Source organism: Pristis pectinata, chromosome 9 (assembly GCF_009764475.1).
Source record: "Pristis pectinata isolate sPriPec2 chromosome 9, sPriPec2.1.pri, whole genome shotgun sequence".
Taxonomy (NCBI): domain Eukaryota; kingdom Metazoa; phylum Chordata; class Chondrichthyes; order Rhinopristiformes; family Pristidae; genus Pristis; species Pristis pectinata.
The window spans coordinates 38,862,171-38,889,388 of NC_067413.1; the positions used below are offsets into that span (position 1 = coordinate 38,862,171).

Below are 27,218 nucleotides of genomic sequence, written 5' to 3' on the forward strand. Positions count from 1 at the left end.
GAAACTGTCAATGTTTCAGGTGCGCTACCCCTCGTCAGACAGGACCTGAAAAGTTAACCATTTCTCTTTCCACAGATGCTGCCCCAGATGTGCTGAGTGCTTTCAGCGTCTTCTGCTTTTACGAAAGATTTTCATACAACTGCAGTTTTTGAGTCTCATTCTCAGGATATCTGGGGCTTCCACACAAGCACAGTTGAGCGCGGAAGTCTGAGACATATGGTAGCTCACCTACTGACTGGGCTGAAGAATCCAACTGATGGCAAAGTCATTGGAGTCACTGTCATTGACTCGCTGTTATTGGACTCACTGTTGTTGGACTCACTGTTGTTGGACTCACTGTTGCTGGAGTCACTTGTTGGACTCACTGTTGCTGGACTCACTGTTGTTGGACTCACTGTTGTTGGACTCGCTGTTGTTGGACTTGCTGTTGCTGGAGTCACTGTTGGACTCACTGTTGCTGGAGTCACTGTTGCTGGAGTCACTGTTGTTGACTCGCTGTTGTTGGACTCGCTGTTGCTGGAGTCACTGTTGCTGGAGTCACTGTTGCTGGAGTCACTGTTGTTGGACTCACTGTTGTTGGACTCACTGTTGCTGGAGTCACTGTTGTTGGACTCACTGTTGCTGGAGTCACTGTGCTGGAGTCACTGTTGTTGGACTCACTGTTGCTGGGAGTCACTTGTTGGACTCACTGTTGCTGGAGTCACTGTTGTTGGACCTCACTGTTGTTGGACTCACTGTTGCTGGAATCACTGTTGGACTCTGTTGTTGGACTCACTGTTGTTGGACTCACCATTGCTGGAGTCACTGTTGTTGGACTCTGTTGTTGGAGCACTGTTGCTGGAGTCACTGTTGCTGGAGTCACTGTTGTTGGACTCGCTGTTGCGGACTCGCTGTTGTTGGACTCACTGTTGCTGGAGTCACTGTTGTTGGACTCACTGTTGTTGGACTCACTGTTGCTGGAGTCACTGTTGTTGGACTCACTGTTGTTGGACTCACTGTTGCTGGACTCACCATTGCTGGAGTCACTATTGTTGGACTCACCGTTGCTGGAGTCACTGTTGCTGGAGTCACGGTTGTTGGACTCACTGTTGTTGGACTCACTGTTGCTGGAGTCACTGTTGTTGGACTCTGTTGTTGGACTCACTGTTGTTGGACTCACTGTTGTTGGACACTGTTGCTGGAGTCACTGTTGCTGGAATCACTGTTGGACTCTGTTGTTGGACTCACTGTTGTTGGACTCACTGTTGCTGGAGTCACTGTTGCTGGAGTCACTGTTGTTGGACTCACCGTTGCTGGAGTCACTGTTGCTGGAGTCACGGTTGTTGGACTCACTGTTGTTGGACTCACTGTTGCTGGAGTCACTGTTGTTGGACTCTGTTGTTGGACTCACTGTTGCTGGAGTCACTGTTGTTGGAGTCACTGTTGTTGGACTCACTGTTGCTGGAGTCACTGTTGTTGGACTCTGTTGTTGGACTCACTGTTGCTGGAGTCACTGTTGCTGGAGTCACTGTTGTTGGACTCACTGTTGCTGGACTCACTGTTGCTGGAGTCACTGTTGTTGGACTCACTGTTGCTGGAGTCACTGTTGCTGGAGTCACTGTTGTTGGACTCACTGTTGCTGGAGTCACTGTTGGACTCACTGTTGCTGGAGTCACTGTTGCTGGAGTCACTGTTGTTGGACTCACTGTTGCTGGACTCACTGTTGTTGGACTCACTGTTGCTGGAGTCACTGTTGCTGGAGTCACTGTTGTTGGACTCACTGTTGCTGGACTCACTGTTGTTGGACTCACTGTTGCTGGAGTCACTTGTTGGACTCACTGTTGCTGGAGTCACTGTTGCTGGAGTCACTGTTGTTGGACTCACTGTTGTTGGACTCACCATTGCTGGAGTCACTGTTGTTGGACTCTGTTGTTGGAGTCACTGTTGCTGGAGTCACTGTTGCTGGAGTCACTGTTGTTGGACTCGCTGTTGCTGGACTCGCTGTTGTTGGACTCACTGTTGTTGGACTCACTGTTGCTGGAGTCACTGTTGTTGGACTCACTGTTGTTGGACTCACTGTTGCTGGACTCACCATTGCTGGAGTCACTGTTGTTGGACTCACCGTTGCTGGAGTCACTGTTGCTGGAGTCACGGTTGTTGGACTCACTGTTGTTGGACTCACTGTTGCTGGAGTCACTGTTGTTGGACTCTGTTGTTGGACTCACTGTTGTTGGACTCACTGTTGTTGGACACTGTTGCTGGAGTCACTGTTGCTGGAATCACTGTTGGACTCTGTTGTTGGACTCACTGTTGTTGGACTCACTGTTGCTGGACTCACTGTTGCTGGACTCACTGTTGTTGGACTCACTGTTGTTGGACACTGTTGCTGGAGTCACTGTTGCTGGAATCACTGTTGGACTCTGTTGTTGGACTCACTGTTGTTGGACTCACTGTTGCTGGAGTCACTGTTGCTGGAGTCACTGTTGTTGGACTCGCTGTTGTTGAACTCGCTGTTAGCCTCGCTGTTCTTGGACATTGTTGTTGGACTCACTGTTGGAGTCATTATTGTGGAACTCACTGTTGCTGGACTCATTGGTGGACTCAGTGTTGTTGAAGTTGCTGTTGTTTGACTCTCCGTTGTTGGAGTCTCAGTTATTGGAGTCTCTGTTGTTGGAGTCTCTGTTTCTGGAGTCACTGTTGTTGGAGTTGCCTCTGTGCCCTGGAGCAGAGCAGTTAGTCCCTGGGGAATGGATCTAGATGTTCTACATCAAGCAACAAACAATCTGCTGGAGAAAGTCATTGGGTCGAGCAGCATCTGTGGGAGGAAAGTTGATATTTTGGGTTGAAAACCTGCACCTTATGAGTTCCTCCAGCAGACTATTTGTGAAAAACAGAAAATGCTGGAAACAGGCAGCATCTCTGGAGGGAGGAACAGAGTTATTGTTTCCGGTCGAAGATCCTTCATCAGAATGAGGAAAGAGAGAAAAAGGTTAGTTTATAATTGTAGGGAGGGGGGTGGAAGGTTGGATGGGTCAAAGGGAATATCTCTGATGAGGTCAGGCCAGGATTGCTATGAGGATAAGTTGTTGATGGGGCATTTAGAGGGTGAGAAAGAAGTGTGATGTGCTGCAAGTAGCAGTTTAGGGGGCCCTAATAGAGAGGGAAAACAAAACTCCTTCAGTGGGGGTCTTCAGTTAGAAGGAGAGATTGCATAGGTTGGGTTTGTTCTCACTGGAACATAGGAAGCTAAAGGTGACTTTATAGCGGGTTATAAGATTATGAGGGACACAGATTTTTTTCCTATAATAGGGGAGTCTAAAACTAGAGGACATAAGTTTAAGGTGAGAGGGGAGAAATTTAAAGGAAATTTTCACACGGAGGGTGGTGGTCACATGGAATGAGCTGCCAGAGGGGGTGGCTGAGGCAGTTACAACTCCAACTTTTCAAAGCATTTGGAAAGGTAGTTGACTTGGAAAGGATACAGGCCTATTGCAGGCAAATGGGATTAGCATATATAGGCATGGAGAAGTTCGGCTCATGGCTCATTTCCGTGCTGTACAGCTCTATGACTATAGTACACAGATGGATGACTTACTGCATAAATGGACACTTCTTACATTGGTAGAGAAAGCATGTTATCAGAAGCTGAAGAATTTAATATTGAGTCCAGAAGGCTGCAACACGCCCGAGTGGAAGTTGAGGTGTTTCTGAAACTTGTGTTGGCCTCATTATACCAATGCAGGAGGCCACAGATAGAGAGGTCAGGGTGGGAGTCAGATGGAGAATGAAAGTGTAGCACAGAGAGCTGAGGGTGACTCCTGTGGACTGAATGCAGGTACTCCACAATCTGTTTGGTTTCTCCATTGTGAACACCAATTGGAGTGCACAAGACTGGCAGAAGAAATAAACTTTGGCTCGGTCACCTAGACAACTGCACCTGCCTTCTCTGGATAATGCCGAGGATGACAGCGTGCTTCAGCAGTTAGCTCTGCTGCCGCACAGCTCCATCAACTTGCTTTCGATCCTGACTCAGATGCTGTCAGTGTGGAGTTCACCCGTTCTCACTGTGACTGTGTGGGTTTCCCATGAGTGCACTGGTTTCCTCCCGAAGAAGTCGTGCTAGGTTAAATTGGCTGCTGTAAATCGGCCGTAGAGTAAGTGGGTGGTAGGAAAGTTGAGCGTGGGTTGGCAGGGATGTTGCGGGGCATGTGAGAAACAATAGCTTCTATGGAAACAAGCTGAACGGGACTGATGGGATACCTCTGAGGGCTGGCATAGACTCAATGGGCCAAATGTCGTAAGAAAATCTGAGAAATGGGAGGACGGGCTTTGTTTGAATATCTCATCTCCAAGCTGGACTCTCTGAAGGTGCAGAATTCTCTCATGGATACACAGAAGTGTTAGCCAGGACTCATGGTCATGTGTGCAAGGCACATCAAAGGAACATTCAGCATTCTCTATACCATGCTCCTCCTACTTCTACTCCAAACATCTTCCTTCCAAACCTCTTCTGTATGGACCATCTTGTTCATCTTTCAGGATCTAGGCATTGTTGGCAAGGCCAGCATTTATTCCCCATCTATTGTTACCCCAGAGGTGGTGTTGGTCAGCCACCATCCTGAACAGCTGCAGTCCCCTGGTACAGGTGCTTCAACAGTGCTGTTGTGGAGGGAGTTCCAGGATTTACACCCAGTGACAATGCAGTCTGCTGTAGGAAAGATGTCATTAAGCTGGAAGGAGCGCAAAGGAGATTTACGGGGATGTTGCTGGGACTCGAGCGACTGAGCTATGGAGAGAGGTTGAGTAGGCTGGGACTGTTTTCAATGGAGCGTTGGAGAATGAGGGGTGATGTTATAGAGATGTAGAAAACCATGAGGGGCATAGATAGGGTGAATGCGCACTGTCTTCATCCCAGGTTTGGGAATCAAGAACAAGAGGGCATAGGTTTAAGGTGAGAGGGGAGAGATTTAATAGGAACCTGGGGGGCAACTTTTTCACCCACAGGGGGGTCAGTATATGGAATGAGCTGCCAGAGGAAGTGGTTGAGGGAGGTACATTATCAACATTTAAAAGGCAGTTGGAGAGGTACTTGGATAGGAAAGGTTTAGAGGGATATGGGCCAAAGGTGGGCAAATGGAACTAGCTTAGGTGGGAACCTTGGTCGGCATGAAGCAGTTGGGCTGAAGGGCCTCTTTCCTTGCTGTATGACTCTATGACAGCAGGAAAAGAGATATATTTCCAGATCAGGATGGTGTGTGACTTGGAAGAGAATCTATAGGGGTTGGTGTGCCCATGTGTCTGCTGCTCTGGTCCTTCTTGGGACAGATCATGGTTTTGGGAAGTACTGTTTCAATGTGTCCTGCAATGCGTTCTGCTGACATGTGACTCCCATCCAACACGGTTTCACAAACATCACCAGGAATCAGTGAAGGAGTTTTGTGAGGCTTGGGAGTTAACATCGTCCAGCCTTCATGCTCTGGTGATGAGTGTTTGGCTGCACGGGAGTCTAATCTGGTTCTTACACATGACCCAGGTCACATCCCATTACCAACTAGCTCACAAGGTCCTTCTTAGATGCCACCACTGCCAGGTGAGAGAGTTTCTGCAGTTTCCCGCATTTCACTGACTTGATTGTGAGATGACTCCCCCACAGCTCTCCTCCATTCCTTAAGACAGCACAGAAACGCTGAGGAATGTTTGAAACGGTTTCCCTTTTAGTGTGCACTTTACCCACTGCTGAGGAACTCATCCACACCAGCTGGTGGCACTAGAGTACCATTGGACAAGTTTTCCTGGCAGCGCCACATGTAGGAACTGAAAACTCTCCAATGGGAAACACTACCCAACAATTTAAGATTTTTAAATGTAGATTTTTATAAATTTGTACTTCTGGTTATGCAGCACAGTTTGGGATTTAAGGTGTGAATTTTTAACAAATATCTTTAATGTTCTCTTTGAGCATGTAACAAAGTAAGTTGCAGGAATACAGGGAAATAAGAAGGGGAGGTAAGGAACAAATGAGATTGCCCTGTTGGGAGCTGGCATGGAGACGATGGGCCAAATGGCCTCCTTCTGTGTCATAAGTAAGTAAGGAAAATACGCTAAACTATGAGACATTCATAACTGGCCAATGTTTATGAACTTAGATGGTCAACTTTTAAAATAAAAGCTCTAAAATAAAACTGAAGTATAACGATCCCTGAGGCTGTTGTATTAATTTTACGATCAAACATGCATCGGCAAAATGATATTGTGCATGCGTGCTGGACTTATTCATCAAGCTTGAATATATGATTGTGCCACCCAAATGTAAGATATCTTTATTAGTCACATGTACATTGAAACACACAGTGAAATGCATCTTTGCGTAGAGTGTTCTGGGGGCAGTCTGCAGGTGTCGCCATGCTTCCGGTGCCAACATAGCATGCCCACAACTTCCTAACCCGTACGTCTTTGGAATGCGGAAGGAAACCAGAGCACCCGGAGGAAACCCACGCAGACACGGGGAGAACGTACAAATTCCTTACAGACAGTGGCCGGATTTGAACCTGGGTCGCTGGCGCTGTAGAGCATTATGCTAACCGCTACACTTTGGTACGATCTTCAAAAGTACTGCACAACCTATAATGTACCATGAGTCATAAAGTTATACAGCACAGAAACAGTCCCTTCAGTCCATTTTGTCAATGCCAACCAAGATACCCATCTACCCTATTCCCATTTGCTTGCATTTGGCCCATATCCCTTTAAATCTTTCCTATTCATGTACCTGTCCAAATATCTTTAAAACGCTGTAATTTACCTGCCTCTACCACCTCCTCTGGCAGCTTGTTCCACATACCCACCAGTCCCAAAAGGAATTCAGGGTCAGTAATCACAGGGTGGGGAGTCAGAATTTGTTTGACTAACCAGAATGAGTTTTTGATGAGTTAACAGACACAGTCAATGATAGCAATAGTGAAGTGCTGTGTGAATGGACTTTCAGAAAGTCTTTGATAAAATCCCACATAAAAGAGTGGTCAACAAAACTGAAGTCGAAAGAGTTAAGGGGTCAGTGGCAACATTGATAAGAAATTGGCTTAGGGGCAGAAAGCCGGGTGTTGTGGTAAGGAATTGTTTCTCCACACTGGAGGAAGTAGATTATGGAGTTCAAGTGATTTTTTTTAAAATATGTTTCAATGACCCGAACTTGGGCGTGAAGGGCAAAGTTTGCAGATGAAACAAGGTTCAGAAGAATGTAAACAGTGAGGAGGGTAGTGATAATGGCAGGAAAATACAGGCAGGCTAAGTAGGAAGACACAGAACAGGTGAATTTAATGCAGAGAAGTCAGAGGAATGAAGAGAGACAGTAAAGACTAAATGGGGCAATTCAATGCAGGAACAGAGAGACCTGGAAGGTGGAAAGTCATGCTAATTGAGTGCTTAGTACAGCATATGGAATCCAGGGCTTCAGAAAATGAGAAACAGAGTTCTGAAGCAACGAAGATGAGTTGAACATTTAAAAAACATCAGTTAGGCTAATCCTCAACCCTGCAGCTTAAAAAGGATGTGAAGCCCTAGTGAAACTGCAGAAAAGTTTTACTGCAATGGTTCTGAGGATGAAGGATTTCAGTTAGGAGAAAGGATGATTGAACCAACATGGGTCAGCGAGGACAGGGGTGCAGGGTGAATGTGATTTGGTGTGAGTTCGGACACATGGAGAGGAGTTTTGGATGGCCTTGAGTTATGTTGTTTTCCTGTTCTGATTTATGTTGGTCACCGACTACAAGTAAAAGAACGCTTCCCAGAAATATGTCCCATCTCTCCCCACCATGACAACGGGTCTGCTCAAGTGCAAACGCAACTCAACCATGGCCAAACTGAACCCAGCCCCAGCCTGATGGCTATTCAATTTTTGATACCCAACCCAAATCCAACACATAAAGTTGGATCCCATTTAGGCTTGGTTCAAGTAGCTGAACTCTAACATGTTTAAGATCAGAGGCGAGAGATCTAAAAGAGACATCGGGAGCAGCTTCTTCACACAAAGGGTGATGCATATTTGGAATGAGCTGCCAGAAATAATGGTTGAGGCAGGCACATTAGCAACATTTAAAAGATAAGTACATGGATAGGAGAGGCTTAGAGGGCTATGGGCCAAACACAGGTAGATGGGACTAGCTCGCTGGGCAACACCTTCGGCATGGATGAGTTGGGCCAAAAAGCTCATTTACGTGCTGTATGATTCTATGTTCCTAAAATGGATATACTATACTGAGCAGAATGGTTGAATTGAGATCAACTGTGGAAAAGCAATCGTCATGTTTATTTAAACTGCTTTATTAATGATGCCAGAAATGGAGCTATAAATCAATTATTTCTTAAAGGTTTGTTTGCTAACTGTTTTTGTTCAAGAGATGGTTCACAGCAACAGTTATGGAAATATTTAAGAATAGGTAAATGGAAGATTGCAAAACTGAGATCTTTTATCTGGTTTGTTTTTCATTTCCTTTTGTAGGCAAACCATTGGCCAAAACCTTGCCACCCACTAATTTTTCATGCCTGACTTTTAGTTTCTCTACTTTTGCTTTAATGTCACTGGGAACAGGGTGAAGTCAAGTTCAAACCCTTCTTCATGCTCATGACAGCAAACAGCATAACATGCTCACTAGGATGGGCAACAGATGGGGGAGAGGTTAGGCAGGGATGGCCAGCTGATATCATAACTAAATCTGTAAATACCACCCTGGCAACTGTGGACACCAACAGTGTTGATGCTAGCAAATGCAGGTCATGTGCCTAAAGTAGCCACAAGATAGGGTCCATAACAGAATGCAAGATAATGAATTTTTCATTGGTGCAATGTGTTGGAGTCAGTAAACTCTTTAAGGAAATTAAAGGCTGCCTTCTCTTTTAAGTACTTGTCATCTTTAGCAGCTGCCATGTCCCTGTGGCAAACTTCCCAAGCAAAGGTTCAACTCCTTGAAGAACCCATCCAAAATTGACACCATCTCCCAGATCTCTGACAGGATCAGAGTCACATTCACCAATATGGGCAGTAGTTCACACCTGCATTAAGAAAAGTGGAGCAGGTCAATTTAAACCTGCATTAAGAAAGCTACAGAAGCAGCAGGACACATCCACCTTGCACCCATCTGTTGTGCCATTGGGTTTTGTGCCAACTCCTCAAAGCAAAGGTTGGCTCCTGAGCAAATGCCTAACCTCCATTACCTGAACAGGTACCTCCACTTACCAATGCCTAAACTCCATTAGACAACACACACACACACAAATGCAAGGGGCATGCAACGGATGTCAAGCTACCAACTACAACCTGGTTGAAGGTACAACTGGCTGACTTAAGCAATGCTACTGCTCCCTGCATTGCCCAGGAGGAGCCTGGTTATCTACAGTGGAGCAGGTCTCAAAACTCAGTGTAAGCTGCTGCATGCTGTACAGTTTTACCATCATGCACACTCAACAGTTTCCAGAGCAGGACCAGGTGGCAAAGGGGAAGAAGGGATGAGGCAATGTAAGGAGATCCTTTGTGAATAGTACAGCTCATCAGTCAAGATTTCAGCAAACATAATTCCTGCTCCATTACAGTTCCCATCTTACTTTCTCTCTCTGCGATTCAGCCAAGTTCTAGTGCACATCTGGTTAGAGGACTGGACCAGCTCATTTCACTATCATTCACAGTTCCCCAAATGGTTTAGGGCCTTTTACAGGGGCCCTCGTCTAATGAAGGCAATGGGATAACCACAATTTGGCCAAAATCCATCGGGTGGGGCAGTAACTGAGGAGGCAAAACCATTGCAGCCTTAAGAAGGGTTTAAAAGATTTTACAACCCACTGACAAGGCTGAAGAGAGAGGGGGAGAGCCACAGATAAGTGAATGGAACATAACAATGTTAAACAGGTCCCATTAACATTGCAAAAACACCAAGATAAAAACCATGTTCAGTGCAAAAGACCCAGAGTGCACAGAGCTTGTAATGTACCAATTCAATTAGGCTTTGAATTTGATCTTTGCATAGGAGTCTAGTATTTATTTGAAGGTCTTACATATATTCTATGTATCTAATTGGATGTACGTGCAAACACTGAGATACAAGATCAAAAACAGTGGCGAGAAGAAATCACAAGTGCAACGTTATGAAGGTCTGCCCGTCTATTGGTTCCAATGAAAACATTCCACAGATGAACGAACAATTCAGCAGTTACATATCTGTATGAAATAGGTATAGAGCAACACCGGTATTCACACCATGAAACCCCATTACCTATTGAAAGATGGTCTGAAACACTTATCCAAGTGAAAGATTTACCATCTACAACCACAAATTTTAATTGCTGTGGAAACAATGTCATTTGGTTGGTTAATGCCTAGGTAATGCATCCTAGCCAATGGACGGCATTGAGTTCAATTCTGTCCTCACCAGACATAAATACAGGGCAACAGAAATATAGGAATAACAGCAAATCCTCGAACCTGTTCCGGATAAGCTTCAGCGTATTCCAATGCCGAGTGTAGGTAGACCAAACCTTATTTTGGACCTACTTTTATCCTTCTGGTTGACATTTGTTACATCAGAACAGGCCAAGATTTAATCTTGTGAACTCCAGTAGGTAGGTGTATCATTGGCAACAAAATGCATGGCACACCTTCTGAGCCCTTGAGGGGAGAAGATTTGTAAATCTGAAATACTAAAAGTATAATTTTTTAAGGTATTAAACTAGAGACAGTAAAACACTTAAGATCAAAAGCAGAGATGTCTTTTTTTTTACACAGCACATATTTGGAATTGGAATGCATTCCTTGTAGATATGGTGGAGGTGAATTGTGACCTTTATGAGGGGAGTGTTTAAATATATGGCAAAGAAAAAATTGCAAGGGTTACAGAGAAAGTGCCAGTGGTTGGAACTAGAAAATTGCTCTGGTAGAATGCAGATTGGACATGATGGCCAGCTTCTGTGTTGTAACCCATTCCACAATGGTCAGAAAGTCATCCTGATGGATCAGCTTAAATAAAAACAAAAAATGCTGGAAACACTCAGCAGGTCAGTGAGCATCTGTGGAAAGGGAAACAGTCAATGTTTCAGGTCTAAGACCTTTCATCAGTTCAGGTGAAGGATCTTTGATCTGAAACATTGATCGCTTCTCTTCCCACAGACACTGCCTGACCTGCTGGGTGTTTCCAGCATTTTCTGTTTTTATTTCAGGTTTCCATCATCTGCAGCTTTTTCTGTTGATTTTCGTTTGTGATGGATCTTCACTCCAGGCCCAGGATGCTTATTGCTAACCTCAGCTTTTTAGCAAAGCAGAAGAAACTGTCCAAGGTTCAAGATGCTTATCATTAGTTGTACTCTTTCCTCATCCTCTTGACCAGATCAAGAGAAACAATACTGTCATATTGACCTAGCTAAGACTATGACCTAATCAGGAGAAACAACTATGTTGGGTCCTTTGTTGGAGGGATTTTGGCCACTGTTGTAGGAATTGTCCATGTTAATCTAATCAAGACACTCCATCCACTTGACCTAATCAATGCAGTTATGAAACATCACTTGCAGATGATTTTGTTACTAGGTGACTGGTTAAAAAAACATTATAAATATTAGAAGACAGTAAGGGTTAGGAGTTACAGAGATGAGAGGACACAGAATCCACCCCTCAGCCTTGGTCCAAGAAGAATCTCTTCCCAGAGCTGTCTTTCTGTGACGGACGACTTGTCCATCTGCAACTCATTGATATGATTTTCCAGTTTGTAAGAATTGTACTTGTGTTTAGGAAATCCTTTGTAGAGCTATAATCTCTTAGAATTCACTCATCAGAAATAAAATGTGTTTCATTTAAAACAATATATCTGTGTTTAATCTGCTTCATTAGCTAGAAGTATCTCTTCCTTGGTTGGGGGTGTGGGGAACACTGCTCAAAACAGTGATTATTGACAGCTAAACCCCTTCAGAAAAGCAACTAAAGTAGTTAAGTAAATTTGTCTTTGAAATATAGGTTGATACCGTATAATTTCCCTCAAGTGAGGGTACAAGTAAATACTTAAAACTGTTAAGACTTAAGATTAGGACTCTATAATGGGTACACTCAATATCATCACACATTTACTGCTGGATCAGTTGCCCATTAGTTTCAATGAGATGAAAGTCAGGTGAGTTCTACCTTGGGTGAGCCAACAGGCTATTTGCTCAGCCTGCCAAGATTGAAGTTATCCCCTGAAAACCTGCACATTACAGTCACTTTATTTAAAGCTGCAAGAAATATGTACACAGACAATAATAAAGCTGTTATCAAAGTTTATTTTAAAAAATGTTGGAAGATAAAAATACATGCACAGCACGCCATGTGTTTAAAATGTTTATATTGAGATATTCTGAAATCAGTAGCAAACCAAGATGAAAGATGGAACCTGTAATAATTGGCTGGTTGGTGTTGTGACAGTTATTTTGTTTCCTGAGACCGGTTCCTTCTCTTTGGCAGCACATGTTGAGACATGAGATGACACATTGGGATTCAGCTCCCAGACACCAAACCATACCCCACCCTCAGAAGTTGGGTCCTTTGTTGTAGGGATTTTGGTTACCGTCATAGGAACTGTAGCAGCTGGATAGGTCACAGACTCCCGGTATTCCTGGTGGACCACGCTTCCCTGGATTTCCTGGTGCTCCATTTCTTCCTGGTTCCCCATCCACTCCTGGCAATCCGTGACCAGCAGGACCTGGTAGTCCAGGAAGCCCTGGAATGTTGACCAATGCTGTTATCATTACTGGTTATGTAATGCATGGCAGACATGAAAGGGATAATTCTTTTATGCTTTTTGTACTCCTGACACAGGATAGTATAGACCAAAGGGAGGAACAAAGAATATAGGAGCAGGAACTGGTTACTCAGCCTCTTCTGCCATCATGACTGATCCTCTATGTATAGCATATCCTGTCTCTCTTCCCAAACCCCTTGATACATTTCGTGTCCAGAAATCTATGCCTCTCCTCCTTAAATATATTCAGTGACTTGGTCTCCGCCACCTTCTGTAAAGAATTCCACAGCTTCATCACCCTCTGCGTGAAGAACTTTCTCCTCACCTTACATTCTCAATGCCTTATACAGTATTCTGAGCCTTAGACCCCTCATGATACACTCTACTCCCCCAGTCCGGATAATCATCTAATCTGACAAGTCTTGTCAGGATTTTGTACATTTTAGGGAGATCCCTCTCATTCTTCCAAACTCTCATGACCACCAGTTCTGTCAACCCAATCTCTCCTTGTATAACAATCTTGCCATCCCAGGAATCAGTCTGGAGAACCTTTGCTGCACCCATCTGTCACATGTATATCCTTTCTTAGGTAAGGTGACCAAAACACCACACAGTACTCAGGTGTGGTATCACAAAGGCCCTGCATAATTGTTGTAAGACATCTTTCCTCTGATATTCAAAGCCTCTTGCAGTGAAGGCCAACGTATCATTTGCCTTCTTAATTACTTACTGTACCTGTGTTTTCTCTCAGTGACAAGTGTAAAAAGGATATCCATGTTTCACTATTTAAATAGCATCCTTACTTTCTCCCTTTCCTACCAAAGTGGATAACTTAAAGTTAGCTGCATCTGGCATGTATAGAGGATAATATAACTGACATATATTCTCCATGACTTTTTCTTTTTAACTGAATCATGGCATTTATTGTTCATCCTTAATTGTTCTTGGACAATGAGCCACTTGCTAGGTCATTTCAGAGGCATTCAAGGGTCAACAGCCAAGAAATTCTTTTCCCACTTTTTACTGCTCTTAAAACAGCCTCATGTGTCAACCCTGCATTTGAAAGGCTCATAATGATCGTGATCTTTCAATGCAATATTCCCAGGACACTGTCCTTCAGTTTTCCCATGTAATGCTGAATCAGTTTTGGTGTGCACCATTCTTTTGATCCATTGCAAGTTTTCAGTTGCCACATTTGGCATCATAGCTATTACCTTGGGAGCTGGTCCCCAAAGGGGCATACAGTATATAACACAAGCAGCACTCTTCCAGTTATAGTTGGATGCTTCTACAGTGGGAGAAGGGAAGGGGAGTGCTCCCAAGGACTAAGAGGGACCCTAACATGCTAGCAGAGAATATTACCTATAAGGGGCATGTTCTTTGTACATGGCGACAACCAGGTCCTCCTGACAGAAGGTTGCTGGGGAGACCTCTGTAAGGAATAATACAACATGAATCCAGTCTATGAATTTCTGTACTTTGGGGGGAACCCACAATGATAGTAAATCTTTGTGCTCACTCCATCTGTTCCTATGGACTTAAGCAAGAGTAGAGGAAGTCTTCACACCTTGAGTATGAAGAACAGTTGGCCTCTGTAATGCAGCAACAAACTGCTGAGTGTGGTAAAGGTCAACAGTGGCAGCCTGGAATGATCCTGATGCTGGGAATCTGAGATTGATTCTCACCTTGATTTCCACGGGCAAATCCATCGTGGCTAGTGTATGAGAGCAGTATTTAAGCTCCCAGGTATCAGTGAGGAGTACCTTGGTGGAGCCTAAGCTGATTAACATTGCTCCTCACAGAAGTCTAGATCTGTGCATGGATTGCTGTAATCTCTGGGTGGATAAGGTCTTGGGAGATGAGCCTTCTATGGTCCCTGTGACTGCCTGTGATGTCCCTGCATCTACTGACAACCTCCATGTCATCCAGCAACAGAAGTGTTCAGTTATTGAGGATGGAAGGAAGTGAGAAGTGTGTGCAGTGAGAAGTGGGGCTGTAGAGTGGTGGTGAGAAGAACAGCTGAGGATGCAGTTTGAGCATTGACCCTTAAATGGCATGGTTACAGAGGGAATAAGGTTAGTAAAAGCTGGTCAGTCAGTAAGTAAACAGGAAGAGAAACAAATGACTGCAGATGCTGGAACCTAGATGAAAAACACGATGATGCTGGAAGAACTCAGCAGGACAGGCGACATCCGTGGAGAAAAGCAGGTGGTGAACGTTTCGGCTCAGGACCCTTCTTCAGGACTGAGGGTAGGGAAAGGGGAAGCCTAATATATAGGAGGGAAAAGCAGAGCAGTGATAGGTGGACAAAAGAGGGGAGACGGGGTGGGCACAGGGTGGTGATAGCTAGATGCAGGTAAGAGATAGTGATAGGCAGGTGCAGGGGAGAGCAGATCCACTGGGGGACGAATAAAAGGTAAGAAGAGAGGGGAAAAAAGGGCTAGGAAAGGGAAGAAGAGAAGAAGCATGGGGGGGGGGTGGTTGGTGGGGATTACCTAAAGTGGGGGAATTCAATATTCATGCTGTTAGGCTACAAGGTTGCAAGATGGAAAATGAGGTGCTGTTCCTCCAGTTTGTGCTTGGAATTCCCCTGGCAGTGGAGGAGGCCGAGGACTGACATATCAGTGACAGTGTGGGAGGGGGAGTCGAAGTGATTGGCAACAGGAAGATGCAGGTCGCAGTTATAGACAAAGAACAGGTGTTCTGCGAAACGGTCACCTAGTCTGCATTTAGTCTCACCATTGTAGAGGAGGCCACACTTGGAGCACCAAATGCAGTAGATGATATTCGGGGAGGTGCAGGTGAATCTCTGTCTCACCTGAAAGGACTGTTTGGGTCCCTGGATGGAGGTGATGGAGGTGGTGTAGGGGCAGGTGTTGCACCTATGGCGGGGGCAGTGGAAAGTTCCCGGGGTGGGAGCGGGATAGGTAGAGGGGGAAGAGTGAAGGAGGGAGTCGCAGAGAGAGCGGTCCCTGCGAAAAGCAGAAAGGGGTGGGGAGGGGAAGATATGCTTGGTGGTGGGGTCCTGTTGGAGATGGTGGAAGTGGCGGAGGTATCAGGAAGTATCATTAATTAGCCAATAAAATTAAAGGTCATGCTGGGGACAAATATTGGGCTCTGTACTATTGTTGACAACAATTGAGGAAGTTTCATACCAAAATAATATTTCTAGTGTTAATGGAAACCCTGCTTGTTAATCAGGGGTAAAATTCCCACCCAGTGCAAATGGGTGCAATTTCATTCCACTTCAGGTTCAGCCTATTTCCAACCACACATCTCTCTTTGCTTCAGTGTTGTGAAAAAGAATGTTTAGGCCAATCCTATTGTCATGGGTCTGGGGTTACATACAAACCAGAGGAGGCAAGCATTTTCGTGAATAAAATGGGTTTGTAAGACAATCTGGTAGCTTCATGGTCACCATCGATAACAACAGGTTTAAGGAAAAATGAAGCAAGATTACTCCTCACGTGGAACTTCGATTCTTTTCGAATCAACACTGAATGGACTCTGACTTGAGGTTCAAGCTGTATTTATATAGTCTGGCCTAAGGTTCTTCTGAATATTGAAATATTTTTATGTGGAGAAATTTAATCTAAGTGTCTGTATATGGCGCGACCACACAGGAACTGCCTGGCACTTCCAGTGATGCCAAACCTACTGGATGTTCAGAGTGGGCCCCTAATATTGAAGAGGGTCTTACCTGCAAGTCTGTGGCTTTCTTCTGTGGTAGGTAAAGGCAACCAGCCCCACCTGGTCTATGTCCAGGGAGGCTAAAGCTTTGATCTTGTAGAAGGTGGGTATTCTTTAACAATTTTGCTCGGAGTTTGCTTCCACCCACTCCCCTCTCTACAATATCTAGGCTCCGATCATCTGTCACCAACAGATCTCCAGCCCACTTGCACTACCTCCACCAACCAATCACGTCTCCCACCCACCACAGTGCCCAATCCTCCAAAGCTTCTTCTTCCCTTGATCCACTGAGCAGCCACTCTGCATTCTACCCCACACTCCCTCACCTCTACCATTGACTCAGGCAGTGCACTGGTGCAGCTGGTAGAGCCACTGCCTCACTGCTGCAGTGACATGGGTTCAGTCCTGATCTCGGGTGCTGCCTGCGTGAAGTTTGCGCGTTCTCTCTGTGACCACTCAAGTTTCCTCCAGGTGCTCTGGTTTCCCCTCCACATCCCAAAATTGCACAGGTTGGCAGGCTAATTGACTGTTGCACGTTTCCCCCGGTGTGCAGGTGAGTGGTAGAATTGGGGGGGGAGGGGGAGGAGTAGAGAATATGGGGAGAATAAAATGGTCCAGTGTAGGATTACAGGCTGTCCCTGGGTTATGAACAAACGCCCATTAAGTCAATTTTATCCATAGGTCGGAAATACACACAACCACTTGATATGGTTACCATACCTCTGCAGTATTGTAAAGATGGTGTTGATGAGAGCCAATCAACATGGACATTTATTTATTGTCTTCCCCTGCCTAGTTACAGTGGTACAGAATCAGGATGTGCCATGCTCAGTGGCTGGTTTCTATGGGCTTGAAGTATTAGTGGATGTTATATTGCTTAATAGAGTATCATTGCACCAGTATCAATAGAAGTGATTGCTTGTCAGTTTCCAAAGCAAATCTCTTAAGTGGCCTCCCATGGTGAAACAGGTAGCCTGTGTTCTTAAGAGACAATGGTGTCTGATTACTGGGGGAGGTTACATGTAAACAGGTTTCCTTTTTCAAGACTGGTTCTTGTTTTAGTTTAATAATATTTATGGGAGCTCACTCGTATGTACGAGATGCCTATAAGTCATGCATTCGTAACTGGGGTTGGCCTGAGTGTAAAAATGGATGCTTGATGGTTGGCACAGACCCAAAAGGCCAAGGATTCTGTTTCGTGAGTATAGAAGTATAACTCTATAACTCCAGGCCCAATTCTCCCTACCCCCCGCTACACACATCCCCCACAACCCCATGGGTCTCTCACTACCTCGCCCTTACCCACAGCTATCATCAGCAGTCTATCTGATTTGCTCTGCAAACTCCAACATTGTCTTTCTGTGCAGTTTTCACCAGTAAGGTCAGGACTATCACACAAGATGCCTTAGACCTTGTGACAATGATAGAACATTACAGGCAAAAAATTGTCTTGGCCACTAACAGCATACACCCCACCCCTTTAAGCATAAGTCTTTTTCACAACATAATTAAATACCCCTCCCACTCTGGACATTCTCTCTTCTCCCCCCTCCCATCAAGCAAAAGATATATACGCCTGAAAGCACATACACCATGCTCAAGAATAGCTGCTATCCTGCTGATATAAGACTATTGAATGGACCTCATGTATAGGATGGACTCTTGACCTCACAATCTACCTTGTCATGGCCTTACATCTTATTGTCTGCCTGCACTGCACTTGCTCTGTAACTGTAACACTAGATTCTGCATTCTGTTATTGCTTTTCCTTTGTTCTACCTTGATATATTCATGTGCTGGCATGCAAAACAAAGTTTTTCACAGTACCTCGGTACATGTGACAATAATAAACCAGTTTACCAATTTTCCAATTTTGCCTTACATAATTTCCGATCCTTAACTGTTCAGAGAGTTCCAGTTACAACATGAGTTAGAAAAAGGGTATGTTTCAAAGATCATCACCACCTCCTTCAACTGGCACTCTGAGGCTGACCCCCTGAAGGTGTAGCATCCCCCTTAGATTAGAAACTCACTGCTCACCACATGGAACACAACAAAACTCAGTTCACCTTATATAAATGTCCTTAGTTGTTTGAAGACTCTGTGCATCTTACCTGCATGTCCAGGTGGACCTGGTAACCCTTGGCACTCTTCACCCTTCATACCTTTGGCTCCTTTCACCCCCTGCTCGCCTAAAATAATTGAGAATTGTCAAACCACTGCACATAAAAGAAAACACATGAACTCTAGTGCACCTTGTTCAATTTTAAGCCTGGCTTTCCAGAACATCACTTCCACTGAAGTTATAGGCAAAGGTATAGCAACTGGCATTAATGATGAAAATTGGGATACCTTAGTTGACCCAACATTTTGGTTCCAAAGCAAAACATTTTCCACTTTCCTTTCATCCACTTGAACACCTCAGCATCTAACAGCCAATAATAAAAACTGAGGAAGTTAATTTGTTGCACCTAATTTTTATGGCATATTAGAACCTGAGATGTGACTGTCCTTAATCTAGTGATTCTATTTAGTGTAGTTGGGTTGGAGAAGGCTTCATAGCAGATGCTACAGGCCGACTATTGCAATTAACCCAGCAATCTGCTGTATACACATCCTTCTGGAAAGTCCATTATGGTTGCATCCATATATTGGATGGCTTTCTGCTGATGAAAGTCCGTGCTATCCAATCCAACCTTTATTTCTGATGCAGGGTTTTGACCCGAAACGTCGATAATACCTCTCACCCCATAGACGTTGCTCAACCCACTGAGTTCCTCCAGCAGATTGCTTGCTGCTCCAGATTCCAGCATCGGCAGTCTCTTGTGCCTCCATTCCTTATTTTAGCTGAGGAACCCACAGTAGCAATGATTTCTGGATGAAATTGCACCAGTGTAAAATTGGACCAGGTAGTGCCAATCATGATCTATGCTACCGCCTCTGGTCTTTTCCTTTGTTAGGGTCCTTGGCCTAAAACGTTAACTGCTTTATTTTCCAGAGATGCTGCCTGACCTGCTGAGTATTTCTAGCATTTTCTGTTTTTATGTCAGATTTTCAGCATTTGCCGTTTTATGATTTTCAGCTCTCCACAGGTGGTAGAAATTTGTAACCTTGATCTGCAAGGATATTTAATACTCAATTATTAATTTTAAATCTGGGATAGAGAGTAAAACTCCAATATTCCAGCATGCTCGGGGCTTTGGAAGGGCCAGGCCAAAGATTTTCCTGTCTATCGGATGTTATTTTATTATTCCTCCAACACACTTATTGTTCACTATTTTAAAAAAAAGTACTACACCATAACATTTCAGTGAACCCAGCAAGTTTCAAGGGAGCGCAGCCAATAGAACCAGGCGAGCTTAAAGGGAACTCGGGAACTGGGGCCCTAGCAAGGGGTAGCGTGGGAACTGGGGGACCCAGCGAATAGTCGGGAACGCTGAAACCGGGGACCTAGTGAGTGGAGGAGAGTGCAGGAACCAGGGCTGGGTGAGTGGAGATTGCAAACATTACCTGGTGAGCTAGATGCCAAACCAGTGGGATTTCCAAATGGTTGGAAAGCAGATTGTTGGAGTTTTACTGTCTCAATGTTTTTGTTAACCAAAGGCATTTGGACATGGGATGATGAAGGTGCATGACATTAGAGTGTCGATCAACCATGATCTCACTGAGTGGTCAAACTGTCTTGAGTGGCTAAGGCATTTAGCACTGTTCCACTGTTCCCAACCACACCTTGTCGGATTTTTTTTTCTGTGTACCTTTCATTCCTCGTAGTCCAGGCGTGCCAGGTAGCCCTCTGTATCCTCGCTTGGCTGTTTGGCCTGGGTATCCAGGTAACCCCCTCTGTCCTGGCTGCCCTGGGGCACCAGGTTGCCCAGGAGCTCCTTTAATTCCTTCACACTGGCAACTTGGTCTCATGCTTTGAAGTAGTGATGGCAACTGAGCTGTGTAATAGGAAGAATGTAAAATGGTCATTCCTTAAAATTTCACAGGTAATTACTATTCTGCAAAGGTGAAATCAGTATTAATGTTTCACTATGCATTAAAAACCTCAAGGAAGATGGTGATAGGGGCCCTTTAATTAGTCACAGGCTCAAACAGACCCCCAGTTCCTGATTACTGCTCTACAATTCCTGCATGAGGTTCACCAATGAGGACAATCCATTGCAATGAGCTTCACGATTGAATAATCTTCCCATACACATTCTCTAACCTCAGACATGAAGAATAACCTCTTGATGAGCTATTGGGAGCCAATAGTTTTAGAACACAGAACAGTACAGCACAGGAATAGGCCTTTCGGACCATGATGTTGTGTCGAACTAATTAAACTAGTAATTAAACACCTAACTAAACTAATCCCTTCTGGCTACACAATGTATATATCCCTCCATTCTCTGCACATCCATATGCCTATCTAAGAGCCTCTTAAACACCTCTATCATATTTGCCTCCACTACCACCCCTGGCAGTGCATTCCAGGCACCTACCATTCTCTGTGTAAAGAACTTGCCCCGCACATCTCCTTTGAACTTACTCCCTCTCACCTTAAATGCATGCCCTTTGTATTAGACATTTCAACCCTGGGAAAAAGATATCAGCTTCTCATAATCTTATAAACTTCTATCAGGTCTCCCCTCAGCCTTTGTCAATAATTTTCACAGAACATTATCAAGCTACAACTTTGTATCTTGGTGACTGAAAGACAGGATTAGTAATAGGACAGTAAATATAAATTCAAGTATATAGCCCCAATGACTTACAGTCACAACAGTCTCCATTTTTCAGCGGTAGAAGGCAAGTTGACAAAGTAATATTGTACTTCTGACAACACTGCTAAATAAGCTGTGAATGAATTTGAGTGACTTGTGATCATTTTACCTCCATCCCACTGGAGAAATATCTTTGCTTCTGCGAATGTTAATGAACATACAGAATGAGGAACATTAAAAGAGGCAGCTGGACTGATGTGTGCTGCCACAATGCCACCCTGTTACTGTGCCCTATAAAGAATAAAGTTGGTTATGATGAAACACAGACATGCATTTCAATTGCACCTTTCAAAGCCTTTTCACAAGGTCCCAATGCCCTTTACAAACAACAAGGTACTCCTGTAGTCACTGTTGTTATGTGGGAAACCCAACAGCGTATTTGGTCAACAGGAAGCTCCCACAAATTACCATTTTAGAAATGTTGATTGAGGTTTAAGTTTTGGCCTCTTGTTCTTCTAATTAGTAATTTAATCTTATTTATTTGTTTATTTTACAAGATGTTGGCATTTACTGCCCATTGCTAATTTCCCTTGAGGATGTGATGGTGAATCACCTCTCCAGCCACTTCTGGTGAAGGTGATTCAAAAATGGGGAGGGTGTTCTGGGATTTAGACAAAGATACATCTCCAAATTAGGACGGTGGTAAATCTGCAGGTGGTAGAATTCCCTCCTGCCTGGTGCCCTAGACCTTTCTAATGGTTTGCGAGGTGCTGTCGAAGTAGCCTAGGTGAGTAACTGCAATGCATTTTGTACATTACACACACTGCTGCCACAGTGCAATAGTATTGGAGGGAGTGAACATTTAGGCTGCTGGATGGGGTGCTTTGTCCTGGATTGCGACAAGCTTCTTCTTGTTGGAGCAATACACAAAAAGTGCTAGAGGAACTCAGCAGGTCAGGAAGCATCTATGGAGGGAAATAAACAGTCGACGTTTCGGGCCGAGACCCTTCATCAGGACTGGAAAGGAAGAGGGCAGAAGCCAGAATAAGAAGGTGGGGGGAGGGGGAGGAGCGCACGCAGACAGGTGATAGGTGAGTTGAGGTGATAGGCAAGTCCAGGTGAGAAGGGGAAGGTAGGTGGGTAGAGGAGAGGGGGAAGTTGTAATAAGCTGAGAGGTGATAGGTGGAAGAGGCAAAGGGCTGAAGAAGAAGGAATCCAGTCGGATAAGGCAGTAGGCCATGGAATAAAGGATGGAGGAGGGGAGGAGAGGAGATGGGCAAGTCATCTTGTGTCTATTCCAGCATCTGCAGAATTTCTTGTGTCTGTCTTGATGACCTACCAATTTCCTCTCATCCCCTCCTCTATCCTTTATCTTCAGCCCTTTGCCTCTTCTTCGGCCCTTTGCCTCTTCTACCTATCACCTCCCAGCTTATTACATCTTCCCCTGTCCCCCACCGACCCACCTTCCCCCTCACACCTGGATTCACCTATTACCTGAACTCACCTATCATTTGCCTGCGTGTGCTCCTCCCCCTTCCCCCACCTTCTTATTCTGGCTTTTGCCCTCTTCCGTTCCAGTCCTGATGAAGGGTCTTGGCCCAAAACATCGACTGTTTTATTTCCCTCCATAGATGCTTGCCTGACCTGCCAAGTTCCTCCAGCACTTTTTGTGTATTGCTCCAGATTCCAGCATCAGCAGAATCTCTTGGGTCTCCATTCTTGTTGTTGGAGATGCAATCGTCCAGAAATGGAGAGAGTTTTCCAGTTTGTTTTAGTTGTTTTAACCTGAAGGACATCCAAATCATAATGTAAAGAATGCAGTGATTATTAGTTACGTTCAACAAAACCAGAAATCATATTTGGCACTGGATAATTATTGTATGGGAACAGTGCAATAGGCTTTTGGGAAAACATACTAGTTGTGTTGTGGTGGTGTTGGTACCATTCAACAAGTGAAACTGTGAGTACTTACTGCGAAGCATGTTGTTGCATAATTTCATCACATGCTCGTCTGTGACAGGCTTTGCCTAATTAGAACAAATGGGAGTTATTTTTGGCGTGGCTTTACAGACATGGGAAATAATTTGGGGAGCAGTTTTCCAATAACACCTACAGGCTTCCCAGGAAGTCCAGGGACACCAGGCAGTCCAGATGGGCCTTCCTGCCCTGCTGGTCCACGAGGTCCTACAGGGCCCATTGGACCAGGTTCACCAGTCCTGCCTTCATTCCCCCTCTCACCGGATGGTCCCATATTCCCTTTCTAAATAACAAAACAGAAAGACAATGTGTATTACATGTGAAGATATACCATGAGATTAGAAAATAAGCAGCAGGAGTAGACAGTATGGTGCCTCCAAAATGCTTCATTACACAGTACAATTACATTTGATATTCAATCTCATCTCCACATTCTTGCCCCTACTCTATATCCCCCAGGATTCTGAGATACTGAAGATCCACATGCCTCTGGGATACAGAATTCCAACATTTACATCCCACTGAGTGAGTTTTTCTTTTTAGCTGCCTTCATACTTTTCCAACAGGTGACCCTGGTTGATACTTAGAACATTTTAATTATCTTCTTTCTTTGATATTCGGTATATTCTAGATACAAAATAAGGAATTCAAATCAGCTTTAATTACATTTATGTAGATTCCCAAATCCTTTATTTAATTTAAAGTCTTAACACTTACACATTAATTCCATAACATTTTATTTCTCACTTTTCCACACTGAACTAAATCAGCCATTCATCCCCCTGGGCTCACAAACCTTGTCACAATTTGGTTTCATGAGTAAATATCCGTTAACTCTTAAATTTAAATCATTTTGTTATATGGTGAAAGAAATGATTTGTGTTCACATATATGGGAGTCTTTCCCGTTCTTCCATCCTGTTTTCTTTCTTCCACCATCTCAAATTATTTGATCATATTCTCTTTAATTTCTCATGCATTACTTTTGCTACAAATCTGCAGTGTGGTACTTGCAGGAATCTTTTCAAAAATCCATTTTGAATCCGACTTCTCAGTCATTCCTTCAACAAATTATATACAACTGGTTGAGCCCAGTTTATGCTTTTAAGTTTCTGGGCTATATTAATACACATTTCTTCATGCACTGAGTAATTTCAACCTCTATCATTTAGGATAACATTTACCAACAATTGGCACAAGCCTATGGATTTTTAATCTACTCCATCTCCTTTTTTGAGGTGGGGTACTGGTTTTGCTAATTTTGATATAATTTCCATTATGAAAATCTTGAAGAATCTCAGTCACATCCTCCATTTTTTAGTTTGCTATTTCCTCTCAGTAGGGATAACAAAACTGGAAAGAGTTTTTTTTCCTATTCATCCTCCCACAACTGTTCCAATTATCCTTCTCCCTCTATCCATTCAACCATCTACTATTCTACAATGCAGAGAAGACTCTGCCTCAGTCACCTCTGTCCCACAACCTCTGAAAGCAAAATGGTTTCCTCTGCTCTATCTCCCAAACATTACTCATTTATCTCTGCCCCCTCATCCAAAATCATCAACCATTAAAAATAGTCTGTTGCTATTTATTCTGTCCATGGCTTCACATACACAGTATCAATTGGAGGTCCAGTTGCAGGAGTTTTGTTTGCGTTTATTTCTTTGCAAGACAGGGAGGGATTACAAGCTGGAACAGTGGTTAGTGGTTAGTTTACTGGTCTAGTAACTCAGATCCAGACTAATGATCCCAGGAAAGAAATTCCACTCCCACCATGGCAGGCGAGAATTTATTTTAGGTTTATTAAACAATCTGCATTGTGAGCAATTTTGGGCCCTGTATCTAAGGAAAGAAGTGCTGGCCCCGGAGAGGGTCCAGAGGAGGTTCGCAAGAATGATCCCAGGAATGAAGGGCTTAACGTATGATTGTTTTTTTAATGTTTGATGACTCTGGGCCTGTACGATGGAGTTCAGAAGGATGAGGGGGGGACCTCATTGAAATCTACCGAATACTGGAAGGCCTGGATAGAGTGGACGTGGAGAAGATGTTTCCAGTAGTAGGAGAGTCTAAGATCCAAGGGCACAGCCTCAGAATAAAGGGATGTCCCTTTAGAACCGAGGTGAGGAGGAATTTCATCAACCAGAGGGTGGCAAATCTGTGGAATTCGTTGCTACAGAGGGCTGTGGATGCCAAGTCATTTGTTGTATTTAAGGCAGAGATTAATAGGTTCTTGATCGGTTAAGGGGTTACAGGGAGAAAGCAGAATGGGGTTAAAAATAAAATCAGCCTTGATTGAATGGCAGAGCAGACTCAATGGACTGAATGGCCTCATTTTGCTCCTATATCTTATGGCCTTATCTAAAGATAGCTATTATTATTAATGAACCAGAGACTAATGGATTATTGGGGATTTGGGGCAGGAAGTTGGCTGCACTATCCTATCTAGTCTTTATGTGACTCCTGACACATAGAGGGTGCTTGATCCTTACTGAAGGGGCATTTCCTCAGGGAAAATAGGGATTGGGATCTAATCCAGACCTTGCCAAGGATGTTTGTGTCTCGTGAAAGGATATATGAACAGGAGTAGGAGTAGGCCACTCGGCCCTTCAATCCTGTTCTGTCATTCAATATGATCATGGCTGACCTGCCCGAAGCCTCAACTGGGCCAGTTCCCCATAGCCCTCAGTTCCTTGACCTTTCAAAAATTTATCTACCGCCTCTTTAAATATCTGCAGTGTCATACCCTCTAGAATAAGATTTCCAGCCTGGGTCACTGATGCTCCAGAAACCAGTTTCAAGTGGCCATCCCCACCACTCCCTCCAACCCCTCACCAAACCCTTCATGAGTTCAGCCACTCCAAGGGATCTCTCTTCGAGCCTGGAGTCTAGCGGGTGTGATATCTCGAAGTCAATGTATTCTACTTACAGCCCAACAACCAAATGCTGATAAGGTCTGGTCCCCAAATTAAACCAGCGCTCTCTCTGGGGAGGCACAGGATTGCAGAGAACCTAAGGGAAATAGCCACCTTATGTTACCGAGTAGGTAAGTTGTCAAAAAACCACATCAAAGTAAGTGCAACTTTACTCTGACCTCTTTGCCTTTGGCCTCCTACACTGTTCCAACCAAGCTCAATGTGAGATCGACGGACTGCACCTCTTCTTCTGACTAGACAGGTTACAGCCTTGAGGACTCAACATTGGATTCAACATGAATAACCAGCCTTTCTAGCTTATATGTGGAAAAATTCTGAACAAAGGTTATCACCCTGTAACATCAATTCAGTTATTCTGTCTCTATACATTCTGCATGACCTTATGGGTATTCCCAGCAATCCTCTCATTTCAGAATTCTACAGTGATTTGTATCTCAAATTCCCAGTGTTATTTTTGTTTTGTTCTCTCTCCTCTGTCCTCACTCATCTCCCTCTATTTACACCAGACAGAGCAGCTGAGATTAACAAACCTTCCCCAACCCCTCTCAGCCTGCACCACCACTTGTGTCATCCAGTCTCCCTCAGTCTCTGCCCCCTTTGGTCTCTCCACCACCCCCCTCTTCTCCACAACTCCATCTTTTTCAGTCCTGATGACAGGCCATCGACCTGAAACATCACCTCTCCATAGATGCTGCCTGACCTGCTGAGTCTTCCCAGCTTTCTCTGCCTTGATTTACTTTGTGTTTTTCCCAGAAATTTACCTCTCCCTTTTCTCCTTTGGCACCAGTGGGCCCCTGCAGAAATGGAAACACAGAACATTACTGATGAAAACTTCACTGAACAAGTGCTGTGATTTATAAGTGATTAAGGAATGTATTTAATTGATTACCTGCAGACCTGGAGATCCAGGGGGCCCTTCTCTACCTCTCTCAGCCTAGGTAACAAAATAAATACAATGTCACACTAAGGCATGTCTACCCTGAGAATCCTACAGTCCACCAGCAGAGCCAGAAATCACCCTTACATATGATCACACTGTAAACCAATTACCACAAAATATACTTAGAGTTTTATTACACCATGTGCACAAAAGGAAAGTAGCAACAGACTTCACCCAGAGTCCGTGCCGACCAACGAGTTCCCACTTATACTATTCCCATTTTTATTTTCCCCATGTTC

General features: G+C 44.2%; 1 protein-coding gene across 1 annotated transcript in view; it reads right to left on the reverse strand.

The window, feature by feature from the left end:
* Window positions 1–12,322: 12,322 nt before the first annotated feature.
* Window positions 12,323–27,218, reverse strand: part of LOC127574502 (collagen alpha-1(XXI) chain-like) — a 164,719-nt gene continuing 149,823 nt past the window's right edge. The window contains exons 23-29 of the mRNA XM_052023531.1: window positions 26,929–26,973; window positions 26,801–26,833; window positions 23,244–23,390; window positions 23,103–23,157; window positions 20,177–20,362; window positions 18,536–18,613; window positions 12,323–12,710 (exon numbers count right to left, since the gene is read on the reverse strand). Of these exons, the coding sequence (XP_051879491.1) occupies window positions 12,520–12,710; window positions 18,536–18,613; window positions 20,177–20,362; window positions 23,103–23,157; window positions 23,244–23,390; window positions 26,801–26,833; window positions 26,929–26,973 (735 nt within the window). The 3' untranslated portion in view covers window positions 12,323–12,519. The remainder of the gene's footprint in view (window positions 12,711–18,535; window positions 18,614–20,176; window positions 20,363–23,102; window positions 23,158–23,243; window positions 23,391–26,800; window positions 26,834–26,928; window positions 26,974–27,218) is intronic.